Source organism: Aspergillus wentii (assembly GCF_001890725.1).
Source record: "Aspergillus wentii DTO 134E9 unplaced genomic scaffold ASPWEscaffold_6, whole genome shotgun sequence".
Classification (NCBI taxonomy): Eukaryota; Fungi; Ascomycota; class Eurotiomycetes; order Eurotiales; family Aspergillaceae; genus Aspergillus; species Aspergillus wentii.
The window spans coordinates 1,599,271-1,615,272 of NW_024467837.1; the positions used below are offsets into that span (position 1 = coordinate 1,599,271).

At 48.7% G+C, this 16,002-nt stretch overlaps 6 protein-coding genes across 6 annotated transcripts; 4 read left to right on the top strand and 2 right to left on the bottom strand.

The window, feature by feature from the left end:
• Positions 1-291: 291 nt before the first annotated feature.
• On the top strand, positions 292-2,579 carry ASPWEDRAFT_43270 (ESCRT-II subunit protein VPS36). The gene is made up of 3 exons (XM_040835992.1): positions 292-484; positions 609-744; positions 795-2,579. The coding sequence occupies exons 1-3, from the start codon at positions 384-386 to the stop codon at positions 2,436-2,438; spliced, it is 1,881 nt and encodes a 626-aa protein (XP_040686873.1). The 5' UTR covers positions 292-383; the 3' UTR covers positions 2,439-2,579.
• Positions 2,580-2,610: 31 nt separating this feature from the next.
• ASPWEDRAFT_613920 (uncharacterized protein) lies at positions 2,611-5,083 on the top strand. The gene is made up of 3 exons (XM_040838572.1): positions 2,611-3,711; positions 3,781-4,716; positions 4,774-5,083. Exons 1-3 carry the CDS (start codon positions 2,946-2,948, stop codon positions 4,956-4,958), a joined length of 1,887 nt encoding a protein of 628 aa, XP_040686874.1. The 5' UTR covers positions 2,611-2,945; the 3' UTR covers positions 4,959-5,083.
• A 125-nt stretch (positions 5,084-5,208) lies between these two features.
• On the bottom strand, positions 5,209-6,784 carry ASPWEDRAFT_115799 (uncharacterized protein; the record flags this gene model as incomplete). The annotated part of the gene is made up of 4 exons (XM_040828610.1): positions 5,209-6,030; positions 6,085-6,226; positions 6,280-6,577; positions 6,625-6,784. 4 exons carry the CDS (start codon positions 6,782-6,784, stop codon positions 5,209-5,211), a joined length of 1,422 nt encoding a protein of 473 aa, XP_040686875.1.
• A 274-nt stretch (positions 6,785-7,058) lies between these two features.
• On the bottom strand, positions 7,059-8,292 carry ASPWEDRAFT_115425 (alpha-hydroxy acid oxidase; the record flags this gene model as incomplete). The annotated part of the gene is made up of 3 exons (XM_040828582.1): positions 7,059-7,211; positions 7,261-8,144; positions 8,211-8,292. The coding sequence occupies 3 exons, from the start codon at positions 8,290-8,292 to the stop codon at positions 7,059-7,061; spliced, it is 1,119 nt and encodes a 372-aa protein (XP_040686876.1).
• A 334-nt stretch (positions 8,293-8,626) lies between these two features.
• On the top strand, positions 8,627-9,515 carry ASPWEDRAFT_138055 (uncharacterized protein). The gene is made up of 3 exons (XM_040829369.1): positions 8,627-8,956; positions 9,021-9,170; positions 9,218-9,515. The coding sequence occupies exons 1-3, from the start codon at positions 8,801-8,803 to the stop codon at positions 9,308-9,310; spliced, it is 399 nt and encodes a 132-aa protein (XP_040686877.1). The 5' UTR covers positions 8,627-8,800; the 3' UTR covers positions 9,311-9,515.
• A 1,931-nt stretch (positions 9,516-11,446) lies between these two features.
• On the top strand, positions 11,447-15,612 carry ASPWEDRAFT_53232 (putative mucin family signaling protein Msb2; the record flags this gene model as incomplete). Its single annotated transcript, XM_040837856.1, has 2 exons — positions 11,447-11,513; positions 12,743-15,612. The coding sequence occupies 2 exons, from the start codon at positions 11,447-11,449 to the stop codon at positions 15,610-15,612; spliced, it is 2,937 nt and encodes a 978-aa protein (XP_040686878.1).
• Positions 15,613-16,002: the final 390 nt, after the last annotated feature.

The window sequence follows — 16,002 nt, forward strand, 5'->3', positions numbered from 1 at the left end:
GCTGAGTAGGTTTCACAAAGGGGATGTGAGGGAAAAGGAGAAAGAAAGCGAATCAGTTGGTCGGACGCAGTTTAATACGGAAGAGACAAATCTGGATAAAAATCCGCCGGTATCAAGAGAAAGAGTAATCTGATGATGGTCCTGGACAAAGGGGATGGTGATAAACTTGGGGGAGTCGATGTTCGCTTATGCCCCCAGAGCGGAGAATTCACTTGGCGGTGATGGACGCTAAGGCGTGCCGTAGCGACTGCGTATGGCCTCTCTCTTACATCAGCGACGCAATGGAGGTAACGCAGATAGAGGCTCTTATCTCTCCCACCACCGACCAACGATTGATCCTCTTGCCAATTCAAATGGTGGAGAGATGCTGGTGGGCTAACTAGATGTTCTTCAAGTCTCTGGACCTAACTACTGCTCTCCGCCCCTCACTATTACCCGATGAGACTTTACTGTTTGTCCAGGATGCGGTGGGGTTGTACGAGGGGTGAGTAGCCAGTTGCTTTCTCTGCTGTTCTATTCAAATCGCAATCGACTCGCTTTGGTGTTGATCTATTCCATTCGTGTATATATTTTGGATCTAACCGTACTGACTGTCTTTGGACGGATAGTAAATACAAGATCCCAAACTATCAGAATGGCCATGCCTACCTCACATCCCACCGGGTTTGCTACATCGCCGCGGATGAATCGAGGAAATATTCGGTTGGAATTGACTTGAAAGAGATTGATCGAGCGGACTATCAGGTATAAGATATTCTGTTCCTGTGTCCCCGTTGCCGGCTAATCCATACAAGGCAAGGTTTCTCAGATCATCTCCAAAGGTCACGCTGTACCCAAAACCCCCCAAGAAAAATCTCAAGAAATCTCAAAGCGCAGCGGCTAGTCCATCGATACCACAAGCCTCAAATCTGCAGACGGGAAAGTCGTTGTCTTCTCTTCCCCAGTCGCTTGCGTCCCAGCAGAAATCGCCGTCCCCAAAGCCTGTAAACGCGACTTGGATCTGCCCTATATGCTCGTTTTCCAACCCCGTTCCTTCAAACTTCGACCCAGCCACGGCTACGGCATCAACTCATCTACCTCCTTGCTTAGCGTGCGGTATCAAACCTCCATTCACAACGGTTTTAAAGGCTGCCATAACGGCTGCAAGCAGTCACGAAACCACCTTACCGGACATCGCTCCTCATTTGGGTGTAGAAACTCCTCTTTCCGTCGGTGGAACTCAACCTCCACCGGCCCTGAAAGCTGGTACTTCAGTATCATGTCCTCGATGCACTTTCATGAATCACCCCTATCTCCATGAATGTGAAATATGTGGCGCCCCTTTGACTTCTATAGGCCCATTAGGAGCTCATAACGATGATCAGAACCGTTCAGAATCACCGGCTCCATTTTTTGGGCAAAGCAGTATAAAAAACACAGAGATAACGGAGAGCATCAAACTGTCGTTCCGCGGAGGCGGAGAGAAAACCTTCCATGAAAGGCTGAAGGACGCGTTGGTCCAAAGAAAATGGCTACTCTACGATGCCCCGCCCGTGCCCCAGCCATCGAGGTCTACGCCCTCACCAAGTCTAACAGCGGCTGTACCTACCGATGGCAACTTGGCTACACAGGCTCGATCCCCTGGTGCTGGAATTGCTGGTCTTGAGAGACGAGGACTTGAAGTCCGCAGGATTAATGAATTTGTCATTGGTAATGCTTTTGAGGATCTCGAGGCCCTGATGGCTTCCGCAAAGCAGATTGTTGCTCTTGCGGAGACGTTGGGTAGGGAGTCGGGCATGGCAAGCGATGAAAGCTCAGCAGAGGCCAGTGCTGTCCTTTCAGAATCTGCTGCTGCCTTGGGAATGTCGACGACAAAAGACATGCTCGGGTCTGGGGCAGAGAATCTGTATCTGTCTGAACTCTCTCGAAACCTGGCCGAGTACCTCACCGATGACCGAAAGGGAATCTTGCTGAGGGAAGGCGGTATCATGAGTCTCATTGACCTCTGGGCAATCTTTAACAGATCCCGAAATGGAGTTGAGCTTGTCAGTCCTTCAGACTTCCAGAAAGCAGCGGAGCTATGGGAGAAGCTAAAGCTGCCGGTCCGTCTGCGTCGGTTTAAGAGCGGCCTTCTTGTTGTTCAACGGTATGGCTGGAGTGATGAGAAGACCATTCGGCAGCTGCAAGATTGGATGGAGGAGCTTCGACAGGTTCAACCAAGCGAACCAGTTCCTTGGGACTGGCGCCTTTTCGGGCGTGCTGTGACTGCCCAAGAGGCAGCACAACGGTTCAAGTGGAGCGTAGGAGTCGCAGCAGAAGAACTGGAAATGGCTGAGGATAAAGGGGTCCTATGTAGAGAGGAGGGCATCGAAGGCCTAAGGTTCTGGAGCAACCATCTTACATCTAGTTTAGACTTGGGAGATGTGGGTGATCTGGGTGTCTCTGCCCTTGCTGTTTAATTGAGCCTTGTAGTATATTTATGAGTACCATCGCATGAGTATTATACAATGGAGCATCTGTAAATCCTTGTTAAATTCCATGGCTTTGTTGGATGAATGATGGCCTGAGGCTTCTCCGCATTCGGTAGTGTTCTCGGTCCGTAGCCGTTGCTGATGACGATGACCCCGCGATGACCTCCATTCAAGCTTCAGACAACGTCATCTTTGTCTTTACTTCCACTTCATCTCAGGGTGTACAAATTACGCTTTGCTCGTTAAATTTATCTTCAATTTTATCTCAGATGAACAGGCCGACTATTGGAGTTGCTGATAGCACGAGCGCACGAGCTCCGAGATAAGAGCTCCACGTCTTATCACCCCAAGCTGTCAATGCACTGATCGTCATCATCCACCCACCCAGCATCCATCCATCAGCAAAGAAGGGGCTTTCTCTCTTTTCATCATCTCTTGTCAAGTTTTATCATCGAAGGAGAACGTACTCATGCGTGCTGAAAAGAAAAGGACATCATGAGTTTCCCAAGTTTGACACCAAGTACAGGGGCTATACGTTGCTACAAGGCCTCATCAAAGAATAGCTATTCGGCCCTATATGCGATCCAAGAAAAACCATCAGCTCAAAAACGTGGCTTTCGGCAACATGCCCACTTGAAACATTGCAATAAAACCGACTCCGAACGACGACGAATAGACGCATACCAGCGCCTCTGCCAATCCAGAAATCGTCGAAAAGCAGCACATCATCATCCGCGAACGCATGTGCTCGACCATAATCACCATCCATGGTGGAATTGGGGATATGGATGGAGTCGGACCAACCAAAAATTTCCCGAACATCAACATGGACGAGATCCAAGAAAGGAGTTCTGGGAGACGGGGAAGACCAGTATGCAGAAAAGGATAGAGCAAATCAAGAAACAAGTCGACGCGGATCCTTACGCGGCTTTATTTGGGAGAAGGCTTGAACCTTTTAGCCTTTTTGATAAACATGATAATATATGGTCAAGCTTCTGTCGCTCTTTTCTGGGGAGCGAGAGAGAGACCAAAGCGAAGCCTAAGGATACAGTTGCGGATGTGAAGGCTACAAATGTATCACCCAGTTCAAAGGATTATGACGCACAACTCAAGAAACCTACACCCGTTCAAAAACCGATCGAGGCTTCCTCCAAAGGGACTATCGCTAATACAGACCTTGAGTTTGATCCGATAAGTGGTCGTATGATTCCGAAGTCAAAACACTTGGATGTGACAGACCGAAAAGCGCAAGATGAGAAAGGTACAATCAACCTATCGTCTGATAATTCCAAACCTGAGATTGAGAAACTTGGTTTCCTGTCTGTTAAAGATTCAAAGCTCGAATCCAATGACGTCAAAGACAAGCAGCCCACGTCGCCAGAGTCACCTTCACAGCAAATGGCACATAACAGATTGGTCAATGAATCGATTGGGGCCATTGGCGGTGGACAGATGGCTTCCGAGCTTCCTAAACGGGTTCAAACACCACCTGTCATCGAAGAGAATACCAAAGATGAACAGTTCCCAGCTACCACGACAAAATCTGCTAAAAACGCATTGTTGGGCTCGAAACAGCAATCGGATCTTCGGATGAAGCAAGAGAAAACAGAGGACTTGGATCTCTTGTCTGCCAGTGACATCCGTGCTTCCTACGATTCGAAAACGTTGGACCATGGCTCGGATGTACAAAAACAACAAAAACGAAAAGAGTTGGAAGATGTCTTTAAATCTGCCGACCCCGCGGGTTATATTGATGCTCAAAGTATTCGTGCAAAGTTTCAGTGTCACCATGGTCTGGAACCCCCGAGCGAGAAGGTTATTGATATTGAACCTTTGAATATAAGTAGCACAAATCAGTCACAATCACAACCCTTGGAAAGTCCAGAAACAAGCAGTCTGAACAAGAATATGGAATTTCCTTTGGACAGAGCGTCATCTCCGGCAATCTATCGCGTACTTGCATATGACCCTTCCACGTTGCAAGTAAGTAAAGCAGAGACAAGCTCGTCTCATACAACGGACGAAATTTTCCATCCAGCCGAGATTCTGCCTCGTCTGAACAATCCGGCCAAGTTCTTGCCTTACTTTGCTGAGATGCAAAACGACGGTTATGAAATTGTTTCAGGCGGTGGAGATATTCTTGTGTTCAGAAGAGATCGAAAGGATAATGTCGTTCTGAACGACGAAATAAAGTCTCCGACTACTGATCCATCTTCCCCAGAAGTGAAGGCCAATGGAGATGCCAGGACTGAGAGTGGCACACCTAGTTCAGCCTCACCTTCAATACCGAATAGCCCTACTAACACGACAGATTATCCTGCAGATAATGAATCTGGTATTCGCAAAACGGTTCGGAGAATGTTCCTCACAGGTGTCATGACTGCAGCAACATGCTACGCCATAGGTGTTGTGGTCGAGTACTTTCGCACAGGTGGTAAAGACGGACGTGGAATCGACGGGTTCACCGAATTTGAGTCTGAGAGACGGCGAAGAGAAGAAGAGGCCTAGAATGCTTATTCGCAACTTTTGGCACTGATGATTTCAATGATTTAACGAATTTGGAAACCCCTCTCATGTAATCAATATCATCTCAACTAATTGTACAGTATTTTTTTGGAATTGGTTTATTTTTCTCCTAACCTCAGCCCTGCGTATCCTAATTTAGGTATCTTTCCAACTCAGGCATTATCCTAGCTATTTCTGTCCAACTGTTTGCTTCACATATGATGCTGGCTTATACAAAAGCATCCACCAATTATCAAGGACCAAGAAATACCATATCACCAATATCTTTCCCAATATTAGCATCAGGCTCGCCATCATCCCATACCCAATCCCACCATGGCTGACGAGCATTTTTAAACCCACTGATGCGATCATCAGCGGAAGCGCGCATAGACTCGCGAGCCAAAAATCGCTCTTGGTCTTCCTTCCGCTTCATCTGTTCTTTCTTCTCCAGATCCTGTTCTTGCATTACCACATCGTCCTGGTCTCTCATTATCTTCAACAGACGCGCATTCTCCTGCTCCTCCGTCTCGGGCTCGCTTTCTTCGTGATACGGGTATCGATCAAAGATCTTCTGGAGAACACCGCATTTGGCCTCTCCGCTCATCAAGTAAAAGTTTAATGCTACCAAGGCTCTCACGGCAGCGCGGAAATCGGATTTCATCCACAGGTTATATTCCTTAGTGCCGAGGAGGCGGAACGTGCGAGGATCGGGATCACCGTCGACTGTGGAGAGCTTGATACGTTCGACTTCCTCGAGGACTCTCTCGATGTTCTGCTTGGTGTAGAATCTATCGTTACTTGACGGCGGGCCTCCTCCAGTGACCACCGAACTCGTGAATAGGTTGGCTTTGGAGGGAATGTGCCTGCCGCACCATAGATGGGAGGTCTTCTGGCCCGGGAAATAGACCCGGAAGATGTGCAATCGGGAGCCGTGCATGCCGAGGAGGAAGATCTCTTGGTCGGGAAATTTGTCGGCCGGGGGATGCAATATATGAATGTGGAAGAGAAATTGACATAGGATGAGCTTGAACTTTCCTTCCAGAGAGGACTGAAGTGATTCCTGAGATTTTGTCTGGTACGAGTCAGTCCAGTTAGAGGAAATAGACAGGCCTGTCTACAAGCGTACCGTCGAAACTGGAAGAACAGGGTCACAAGTCGCCGCTTCAGGACAAAAGTCGAGAGAAATAAAGCCAGCGGTATATGGTGCATCCTGGTACCGCTCACGATAGCCAGTCCAATATTCCATCTGACAGGACAGCAATCTAGGGCTAATTATCATAAGTCATCCGTCAGTATTACCATGGTCAAGGGAAATACATACCAAAGATGAAAATACGACTTGTCATCCACCGTCTGTCGTCGAACACGCATCATCCCAAGAATCTCATCAAGAAGAGCATAAATCACCTGTCCCTGTGCTCTGGTACTGTCCTTGAGCTTCTTCGCACTCACCTCACATTCCCCACCATCATACAAACCCTTCTTAAACTTGGGCACCTTCTGAAGCGTTTTAAACACTCCTCTATACCGGATATCAATCTGCGACCATCGATTCAGGTTCTTGTGGCGTACGTCTTCTTCTCCCGATCGAAAAATCCAGGCGTTTCGTTGGACGACGGCTGAGGTTGTCAGTTTCGAGGGACAATATAAGGATGGACCAACATACGTGACTTGTCTGCCTTTTTGAGGAATCGATATGGGATGAGGTCTTCGATTGGCTGGTTCAGATAGGCTTTTGCCGTGAGACCGTGGACGTGGATCTCATGATAGGTGGAGGATTTGGACTTTGATACAGATGCTGGATCTATACCAGGGTTGGTGTCCATTTTGATGGAATTTTGTGTTTTGGGGTGACGATTCTCCATGGCTAATGAGAATGATCTGGGTGAGAGGAATTTGGAAAGAGGAGAGGGGGAAAAAGAGGTGAAGGTGGAGAGAGCATATTCACTGGAGGGAGTTTGGATACAAGAAAGAATCAGAGTGAATGGCAGGTAAGAGATTGATCATCAATCCAAGTTCATTTCCAACATCAACAATCATCACAATCAAGCATCTCAGTCATTATCTCAACTCATTCAGTTTTGAGTATATATCCTCCTCTTACAACCTCGCCAAAGGTCCATCTGCACGCACAATTCCCAGACATGCTGGGGTGATATCTGAGATGGACTGACAGCCAGTCAACTGCATGCATCGCTTGAACTCGTTGTAAAGAATATCCAGCATCAATTTGACGCCTTCTTCGCCGTTATACTGCTGATATATTAGCATCAGGGGAGAGAGAAAGGAAAGAAAAACATACAGCCAAAGCCCAAAGCATCGGCCTTCCAACAAAGACACCATCCGCCCCAAGAGCCAGCGCTTTGAAAATGTCCTGGCCAGACCTCACTCCTCCATCCATAAACAGCTTGATCTTCCCCTTGGCTGCTTTGGCACATTCTGGCAACACATCAAGGGTGGCCGCTACACCATCCAACTGTCTCCCACCATGATTACTGACAATCACCCCCTCACAGCCATACTCGATAGCCAACTCCACATCCTCCGTGGTAAGAACCCCCTTAATCCAAATCTCCATGTTACTCACCTTCCTCAGCCACGGAATCTCGCGCGCCCACGAATGCGAATCCGACGTGAACGCCACAAACCCATCATCATGCGTCGTGGAGCGAACCTGTTCCGTCGACCGTTCCTGAATGGGGAATCCCAATCCCTCGGGCGTCCGGAAATCGTTACGCCACTCGTTATACCGCACTCCCAGCACGGGGCTGTCAGCCGTGAGCAGGATGGCTTTGCAGCCTGCCTCCTCGGCGCGGCGGATCATGCGCTCTTCCAGAACGCGGTCGTTCATGGTATACATCTGCATGGCGTGTGTTATTGGGCCCACCGCTCTTCCGGCGGAGGTGATATCCTCCGCGGAGTAGTTGGCAAACGAGGAGATGCCCATGGAGACATTCCTGGAAGCGCATGCTCGACTCGTGGCCAGTTCACCGTCCGGGTGCGCCATGGCCTGAAGACCAGCCGGGGAAACGCAAAGCGGGAAAGCGATTTCCGAGCCCCATAGGGTGGTTTTGGTGTTTACGCCCGAGACATCGCGGAGAACTCGAGGTCTAATTCGGTACTTGTCAAAGGCGGATGAGTTTTCGTTGACGGTGATTTGGTCTGTTGCGCCGGAGTTGTAGAATTCTGGTGTTTTACACAGTTAGTTTGGACATACATACAACTATAAAGATACCAGACAGATTGGCTTACCTCTGGCAGAAACAGAGAGTTTCTTGTCCGCTGCATTCTTCAAGTCTGCTATAGAAAGGATTGATTCTTTGGGGAGAGCCATATTGCAATGCGCTTGTCTATCAAGAGACGGTGAGTGAGGATGAGGGGGGAACGACTAAAGAGCATATCTTTTAAAGTCAGCCAAGACCCACGGTGACTAAGACAAGTCATATTTGTAGATGGAAGGGCGTGTATCTGCATTAATCACGACTGCATATGTAGTTGAATGATAAGATGCAGAATCAAAGTGTAGCAAATAACTACTTGTCGAATTCTACAGAACGCCAATCCAAGTGAGACGGTATATAATATGTATTACATAAATCAAATCAAATCATTTCTAGGTCTCCTATCTAATATCCCAAGGATTGAAAGAAGAACAAATATTCCTGATAAGACAAATTGAAGAAATAACAAAAATCAAAATGAGGGGAAATTCACACATCGGCTACATTCCCGCTTCACGTGACCTGTAGGGCGCAGCGACAAGAACACGTCGACTTGGACAATCCCTCTCCTCTTTCAACTTGAGCTGTGACAATCATCCAGAAGAAAAGAGAAGAATCAAAATGACCAGAACAGCAATTAGTACCAAGGGAGCCCCCACTCCTCCCCCATTTCTCTCTCAGGGCCTTGTCGTGGGTGATGTCGTCTACTGCTCGGGCCAGGTGGGCGTGAACCCCACGACGGGCAAGATGGTTGAGGGGACAGTTCAGGATCGAGCGGTATATCATATCCATCCAATGTCAAATGATTATAGATGAGGTGGATGCTAATCGATACATATAGAGGCAAGTCCTACTCAACCTCAACGCCGTCCTCGAAGCAGGCGGATCCAGTCTGCACGACGCGATCAAGGTCAACATTTTCCTGTCTGATATGGCGGACTTTCCTGCCGTGAATGAGGTTTATGATAAGTTTTTTGTGGATCCTAAGCCGGTATGTTCTCTAATTTGTTACTCTGTATTGTGAAACTGACGTTGTAGGTTCGAACATGTGTTGCCGTCAAGACTTTGCCGCTGGGGACGGATGTGGAGATTGAGTGTTCGGGGTTGAGGAAGAGGACGTCTCATTTGTAGGAATGTTAGCTGTAGTGTCTGTCAGTATCAATGTCATGTCAATATATGAAGAATGCATGGTAATGTCAGAATGTATGTCTGCCACATGATGGCATGGAATGTAGATAAGATATATATCGGAGCTGTCTGATCACCGATGATGCACTCAACGTCAACACCAAATATTATCAATTATTTGTTACTTGACAACTCTTGAACTGCTCACAACTTACTGTATATACTTTATTACATTGATAATGATATCACCTAGATATTTAGGTACTCTCCAGTTGTATACTGTATACTGTATACTTTATAGACAGAACGAAAACACGTGACGATACCTGTAACGACTAGCCAATTGAACCATGGAACAGAGTGGGGCTGACAGCCGCTCCGCCAGGAACAGGCTTAGCGTAATTTCCGAGAGTGGATTCGTTGGAACTTAATATCTGAAGATATTTTCTAATATTCCCCATTGATTTTATATGAGGAGTAGATAGACGATAGAGTAGTGTTATGAGTATGTATGATGGACATGGATGATATGTTGAGGTGATATCGATTACCTGGGTGTTGTACTGTATGTAATAATCATGCAAGATCCCGAAGACGAAAATAGATGCCAATAGAGGTTACACAGTGACAACAAAGAACAATCAGTACTAATTTAAGTGCTATAGACAGGGTGACTATATCAGCATTGAATATCTAATTCTACTCTAAGAGTTATTCCGTATATAAAGATAGAACAATGGACAACAAGTACTCCAGAATACTCCATGGATACGAGATGTAGTGGATAACTGATACACCGGACCAACGACCTTATCAAAGACAAGTCTCAAGATGTCGCAGATGTCTCAAAGCCGACAAGAATGCTGTATGACACTCCCTGCAACAAAAGGGAGATGGAAAGCAAGTGCCGAGATTGTTTCAGCCTTGACAGCATTCTTGCCCAAGTCATGATTTATGACACTGAGTCAGAATTTATGCTTGATAATAGATGCACGTGAAGTGTGGTTGTGCTAAGCCAGACTGAGCAACATCTCCTAACCACTCAATAGTGTCCGACTGATGGTGGCTCAGTGAGACATCTAGTCTATATAACCTTTTATCCAAACACCTAATATCCGTACTTGAACAATATTTTATATAATAATACTCTATTGTCGATAGTCGATATAGAATAGAGTCCATACTGAGTACATAAAATATTGTACTGCTATGCACACTATTGCCACGTCCAGGAACGCGCAGCACAAGTCTAGACCGTAAGTGGTCCGAACCCTGACAGCGAGCGAAAAAGCGGCTGGTGTGGAGAACGGCGGGAATTACGATGTGCGCAACAGTCTTGCAGATCAGCACGAGTGGGAGAGAAGAGGCGAGAAAGAGGGAGAAAAAGCAAGTATTTCGGTTGTGAGCGAACCCCCTGGAGGTTCTTATTCTTGGTTAATATAATAGTTAGATTAGATGAATTCACGTAGTATCATAGCATAGTACTATGACTCTAGTACTATGCACTCATAGTAGTAGGTACTACTACGACAGCATAGCACTCCGTAGTGTATATAGTAGACCTCGATTTTGAGATTGTCGATCAAATGATCCTTCCATTAGTGTCACTATTTCTATTTCACATCTACATACTATACAACTAGATAGTTGATCCTGTCTATCTTGATTCTCGATCAACTATGATCATTCTTGCACAGACTTCTTCCATTGAAATTTGAATCTTTATTCCTGATTATTAACTTTCCACCGTTGACCACTAGACCTCACCCTCGCTCGTACCTCCAATCATCTCCCTCCTTCCTAGTCTCTTTGGGCTTAGTGCTGCAGGGAAGATGGCTTAGTTTTGCGTCCAAAGCGGTTGCCAACATATACACTGTGTATTCTTACACGGACATTACAGCCTGGCATAGCCTGGACAGGCCAGCATCAGCAGGGCCAGTGCCAGGATAACGCCAGGTACATCTGTAGAGCATAGCCATGCATTGCGCCATCTTTTTCTTGATATTACTGCTTAAGCCTCAATATCTTACATCCTATTTATTCTGTATTATATGATTCTATGACTCTATTATTCCATACCTACCTACCTAGTACCCGGGTGTATTCTACAGTACAACAGCCTGATGACGATGTTAGATTATGTGTTTTGGCCACCGTATTTACTCGTACCAGAGTGGGGCCAGCCCCTGCCCCCCACCACCAGTGCGTGGGCGTATTGCCAATTACACCGTGCTAGTGGCTGGGCTAGTCCCCACTAGCCCGTATTATTACCGATGCGTACCAGCTCCCCTCGTTCTGCCCCTAACCCAACCAGCCTAACACCATTTCATCTCCGCCCGCTCCTTAGTCTCTCTCTCTCTTCCTCCAGTCGCTCTCTCTCGCTCGCTCTGCCTTTTTCTCCTTCTTTTCTCTTTTCCTTCTTCTTTTTTGACTCTCTTTGATATCGTCTTTTTATTCTCTCTCTCTCCTTTCTTTGTATGCTTCATCGTCGGTGCTGTCGTTGACGTAGCCTCCCCAGCCTCTCTCTACGTCAACGGCCCGTTGGGACTTGACAATTCACCTTCCCCTTGCATCCCCACGGTCGCGCATTATCTGGAAGAAAAGTACCTACCTCCTCCTACCTCCACCACCACCACTTGATTCATCCATCTCAACAAACGGGGATTTTCTTTTCTAACGCGCCTGGTTTTTAGCTTCTTTTTCTTTTTTCACTCGCTCCTTACAGCACCACCCACACTCGTTTTTGATTTTTACATTCTTCGGGGAACTTTTCGATCTAGAAACCCCCCTTCCGCTCTTTTATCCACCGCTATTGTTTATCGCTCAGCCTCAGCGCTCTCGTTCTATTCTCCGTGCCCAATCAGCTCAACGATCATATTCGTCGCATCCGCTGTCATCCTGTAATCTAGGGTCCTGTTGCCGTCGAGACGCGTTCAATTAAGTCTCCTTTTTTGGGTTATATCGCCTTTCGGTTTTCGCTTTCGACCTCTCGTTGCGAAACCATAACAAGAATCGATTGGACCTGTCGCGCCTCGTCTTGCTGAACATCGCATCCGATCGCATCGTCTTGATTTAGAGAATTCTGAGCTTGGATACGTGAAAGAGGTGGACAAAAAGGAAAATTTGGACCAGACCGAACTTGCCAATCCATCACCATCAACGAATCCATGAATTTGCGAAGCTGAGAAATCGACCCGGACTATTCGACTTTTGAGCATTCGCATCCTTCGTGTATTTCGACTTGGAGGCGTCCAATTGAGCCATTGCTCTGTCCATTCCTTTTTACCACAGCGGTCTTTTTGGACCCGCGACCTTCGCTCTTTATACCGTACGTTGAATCGCCCGCAGTCGATATCGGTCAATCGCTAACGTTAGCCAGTGAGTCTTGAAAACTGTATATTTATACCACTCAAATCAAAATGCTTCCTACGACAGCATCCGCACTTTTGACTGTCCTGTCCCTCGGAGGGCTGGATTTGGCCGCGGCCAATGAAGCGCCAAACACCCAGGCATTGAAGCCTCGATACTATGTTCCTGGGGAGTTTAAGAGGAACCTCGACGGAGCCCACGTTGTTCGGGGTGAATCTTCCCAATCCTTCCAATCCTTCAGCCAACACTCGTCGAATGGCTTCGGAGGGTTCTTGCAAAATCTATTCGGTGGCCACGAAAGCTCAAGCCCACCTGCGGCCCCGTCTGCGGAAGTTGTGGTCGTGCCCCTCACTATCTCAGTCGATGCCCAGGGCGTGACACATACCATCACTGGCACCCCCACAAACACACCCACCGGTGCCAATGCCGCAGCGGCAACCACAGTGACCAGCTCGACATCCACTTCGGAGCCCGCTGTTGCCTCTACTCCTGTCAGCTCTGCCGTGCCATCTACTACCCCTTCAGAAGCCGCATCGAATGACTTGACCAGCCCTGCTGCCAGTGTCTCTTCCGAAGCAGTTACCTCTCCTACTCCTACCTCTACTAGCGGTGGCTTGCTCGCTGACGTAGGCAACTTGCTGGGTGGAGATTCGAGCAGCTCGAGCACTTCTAGTAGCTCCAGCGCTGTCCCAGCTAGCTCCACCCCTCAGCCCGCTGTTTCGCCGTCGACCACTGCCGCCCCCACCACTACAAGCAGCGGTGGTTTGCTCGACAGTGTCGGCAACTTGCTGGGAGGAGACTCCAGCAGCTCTGGCACCTCCAGCGGCTCTTCTTTCCCAGCCAGTTCTAGCGCCTCTGCTTCACCAACCACTACTTCAAGCAGCGGTGGTTTGCTCGATGACGTCGGCAACTTGTTGGGTGGAGGCTCTACCACCAGCAGCGGCTCTTCGTCCCCAGCCAGATCAAGCGCATCTGTCTCTCCAACTACCACTTCGAGCAGCGGTGGTTTGCTTGACGATGTTGGCAACTTGCTAGGAGGAGGCCCTTCTACTACTGGCTTTTCTACCCCAGCCAGCACAAGCGCATCTGCTTCACCAAAGACCACTTCAAGCAGCGGTGGCTTGCTCGACGACGTTGGCAACTTGTTGGGTGGCGGCTCTACTACCAGTGGCTCTTCTACCCCAGTTAGCTCCCGCGCATCGCCGTCAGCCACTGCCTCGAGCAGCGGTGGATTGCTCTCCGACCTTGGTAACTTGCTGGGAGGCGACTCGAGCTCTGCTGCCTCTAGCATCCCTGCCAATTCGACTACCCCTGCCAGTAAAGTGGGTTCCTCTAGCACCCCTTCCTCCGCTTCCGCAACCCCAACCTCCTCGAGCTCCGGTTTGCTCGGCGACCTCGTCGGAGGCCTTCTTGGAGACCACACCACCGGTCGTCCAGCAAATGCTACCGCCAAGAGCAGCGGTCTTTTCTCTGGATCCGCTGCTAGCATTTCCGCGACCCCAACCCCTTCATCGTCTTCTGGTCTTATTGGTGGCATCTTGTCGGATCTCCTGCCCTCTGGAAACTCATCAGGTGGTCTTCTGCCCACTATTCCCATCAGTATCCCCGCTTCGGCGGCACGTCCATCTTCGTCTGGCGGCCTCCTCGGCGGCGTATTGAGCAGCGCTCTCGGCCTTACCCCCGGAGCTTCCGGCAGCCCCATTCCCCTGAGTAGCCTGATTCCAGGAGCATCTGGTCTGCCCAGCAGTCTCCGCCCTGGATCTTCCAACTCTTCTAACATCGCTGGATTCCCTGCCACCATGATCAGCCCCAGCGTGCCATCCTCTACCAGCGGCTCCGTCCGCCCTGGAAGTTCGGGATCTGTGATTCCCTCCCCTAGTCGCTTGAGCTCAATTAGAGTATCCTCGTCCGCGGTGCCTACTAGCAAGGCTACACCAACCCCTACACCCACTTTTACACCCACACCCACTCCTACTCCGACGCAGGAGTCCACGGTCACTGAGCAGACAACCCACACTGTGATGCCGACTACCACCGAAAACAATGACTTTGTCCCTTCCACCATTCTTGTCCTGCCTCCAACCACTACGACCGAAGAAACAGCCACTCACGCAACGGCCACTACTACCACTTCCGCGCCACAGCTCCCTGGATCCATCTCGCCTGCCAACGGTATTACTAACCCCCCGGCAAACTCGACTTTGATTCAGATTGGATTCAACGGCAACCTGAGATATGACTTCGTGGCCGCGCATACTCTTTCTTCCTCGCAGATCTTCCTCTACGTGCCGCAGGGTCTTGAATACGCTCTGGAACTGCTTGCCAGCGAGGTTGCCATGTTTATTATTGAGCCATACAACAACTCTGCTGTCACCGGCTACATCGCCACTGTTGCACTGGCATACATTCCAACTGATCAAGTGGAGACCTTGAGGACCATGCTCCACAATCCAGCCTCCAGGCTCTACGAACAGCCCAGTGCATCTGTCAAGTCCTTGCTTGCCATGATTGACCCCTCGATTCCCCTGGTTGTCGGTGACATGGGCACCTCATCGAGCGGCAACGGCGGATCCAGCGATGGTGGATCATCCAATGGAAACAGCAACAACGACGGAAACAATGACTCCAACGGCTCTGCAGATGCTGGTGCTGGTGGCAGCTCCTCTACCCGTGGCAGCTCTGTCGGTATTGGTGTCGGTGTCGTCGCCGGTGCTGCTGCGTATGGTGCCGGTATGTTCTGGGTTGCTCGTCGCTACCGCAAGAAGCGTCAATTGCACCAGCGCTCGAGCTCAAACGTTGAGCAGATGAGTGAGGGCCGTGGTGGTGGCTCCCTCTTCGCAACCGGTGGACGTATCTCCGGTACCAGCCGAGGTAGTAACCGAACCCAGATGATTAGCGCACCTGTCATGGCTGAGAACTCCCTGGGATGGAACTAAACTTGGTGTCAAGTCCAACAGCCGAAGGAATCCTAAAAGCTATAAATAATGGATTACCCAACTCGGTGAACGAAAGAAAAAAAGTCAAAACAACAAGCCTGGAGGATTTGAACCGTCCGATCTCCCATGTGAGGAATATTACGTATCTATTGGTCTTACTTCTGTCTGTATTCAACTTTGGATATGAGAGACGTCCTGTGAAGGCGTTGTCTCGCATCTACCCTGAGATTTTCATTTTTATCTTGTTATTCCCCATATGTTTGCCATTTATTTCTCTTCTTACTTTCCTTTTTATGGTGAGATTGAGCGAAAACCTCCCCGCACCAGAAACCCTTTTATCTTCTTCTCCTCCGCGATCCTTCCCGGAACCTTTTTTTACTATTACTATCT

Coding starts and splice junctions, on each gene's coding strand:
- ASPWEDRAFT_43270 (XM_040835992.1), top strand. CDS start 384: ATGTTCTTCAAGTCTCTGGACCTAACTACTGCTCTCCGCCCCTCACTA. Junction 485..608: donor GCGGTGGGGTTGTACGAGGG/GTGAGTAGCCAG, acceptor TTGGACGGATAG/TAAATACAAGATCCCAAACT. Junction 745..794: donor TTGATCGAGCGGACTATCAG/GTATAAGATATT, acceptor AATCCATACAAG/GCAAGGTTTCTCAGATCATC.
- ASPWEDRAFT_613920 (XM_040838572.1), top strand. CDS start 2,946: ATGAGTTTCCCAAGTTTGACACCAAGTACAGGGGCTATACGTTGCTAC. Junction 3,712..3,780: donor AAAAGCGCAAGATGAGAAAG/GTACAATCAACC, acceptor TGTCTGTTAAAG/ATTCAAAGCTCGAATCCAAT. Junction 4,717..4,773: donor GACTGAGAGTGGCACACCTA/GTTCAGCCTCAC, acceptor ATTATCCTGCAG/ATAATGAATCTGGTATTCGC.
- ASPWEDRAFT_138055 (XM_040829369.1), top strand. CDS start 8,801: ATGACCAGAACAGCAATTAGTACCAAGGGAGCCCCCACTCCTCCCCCA. Junction 8,957..9,020: donor GGACAGTTCAGGATCGAGCG/GTATATCATATC, acceptor CGATACATATAG/AGGCAAGTCCTACTCAACCT. Junction 9,171..9,217: donor TTTTTGTGGATCCTAAGCCG/GTATGTTCTCTA, acceptor CTGACGTTGTAG/GTTCGAACATGTGTTGCCGT.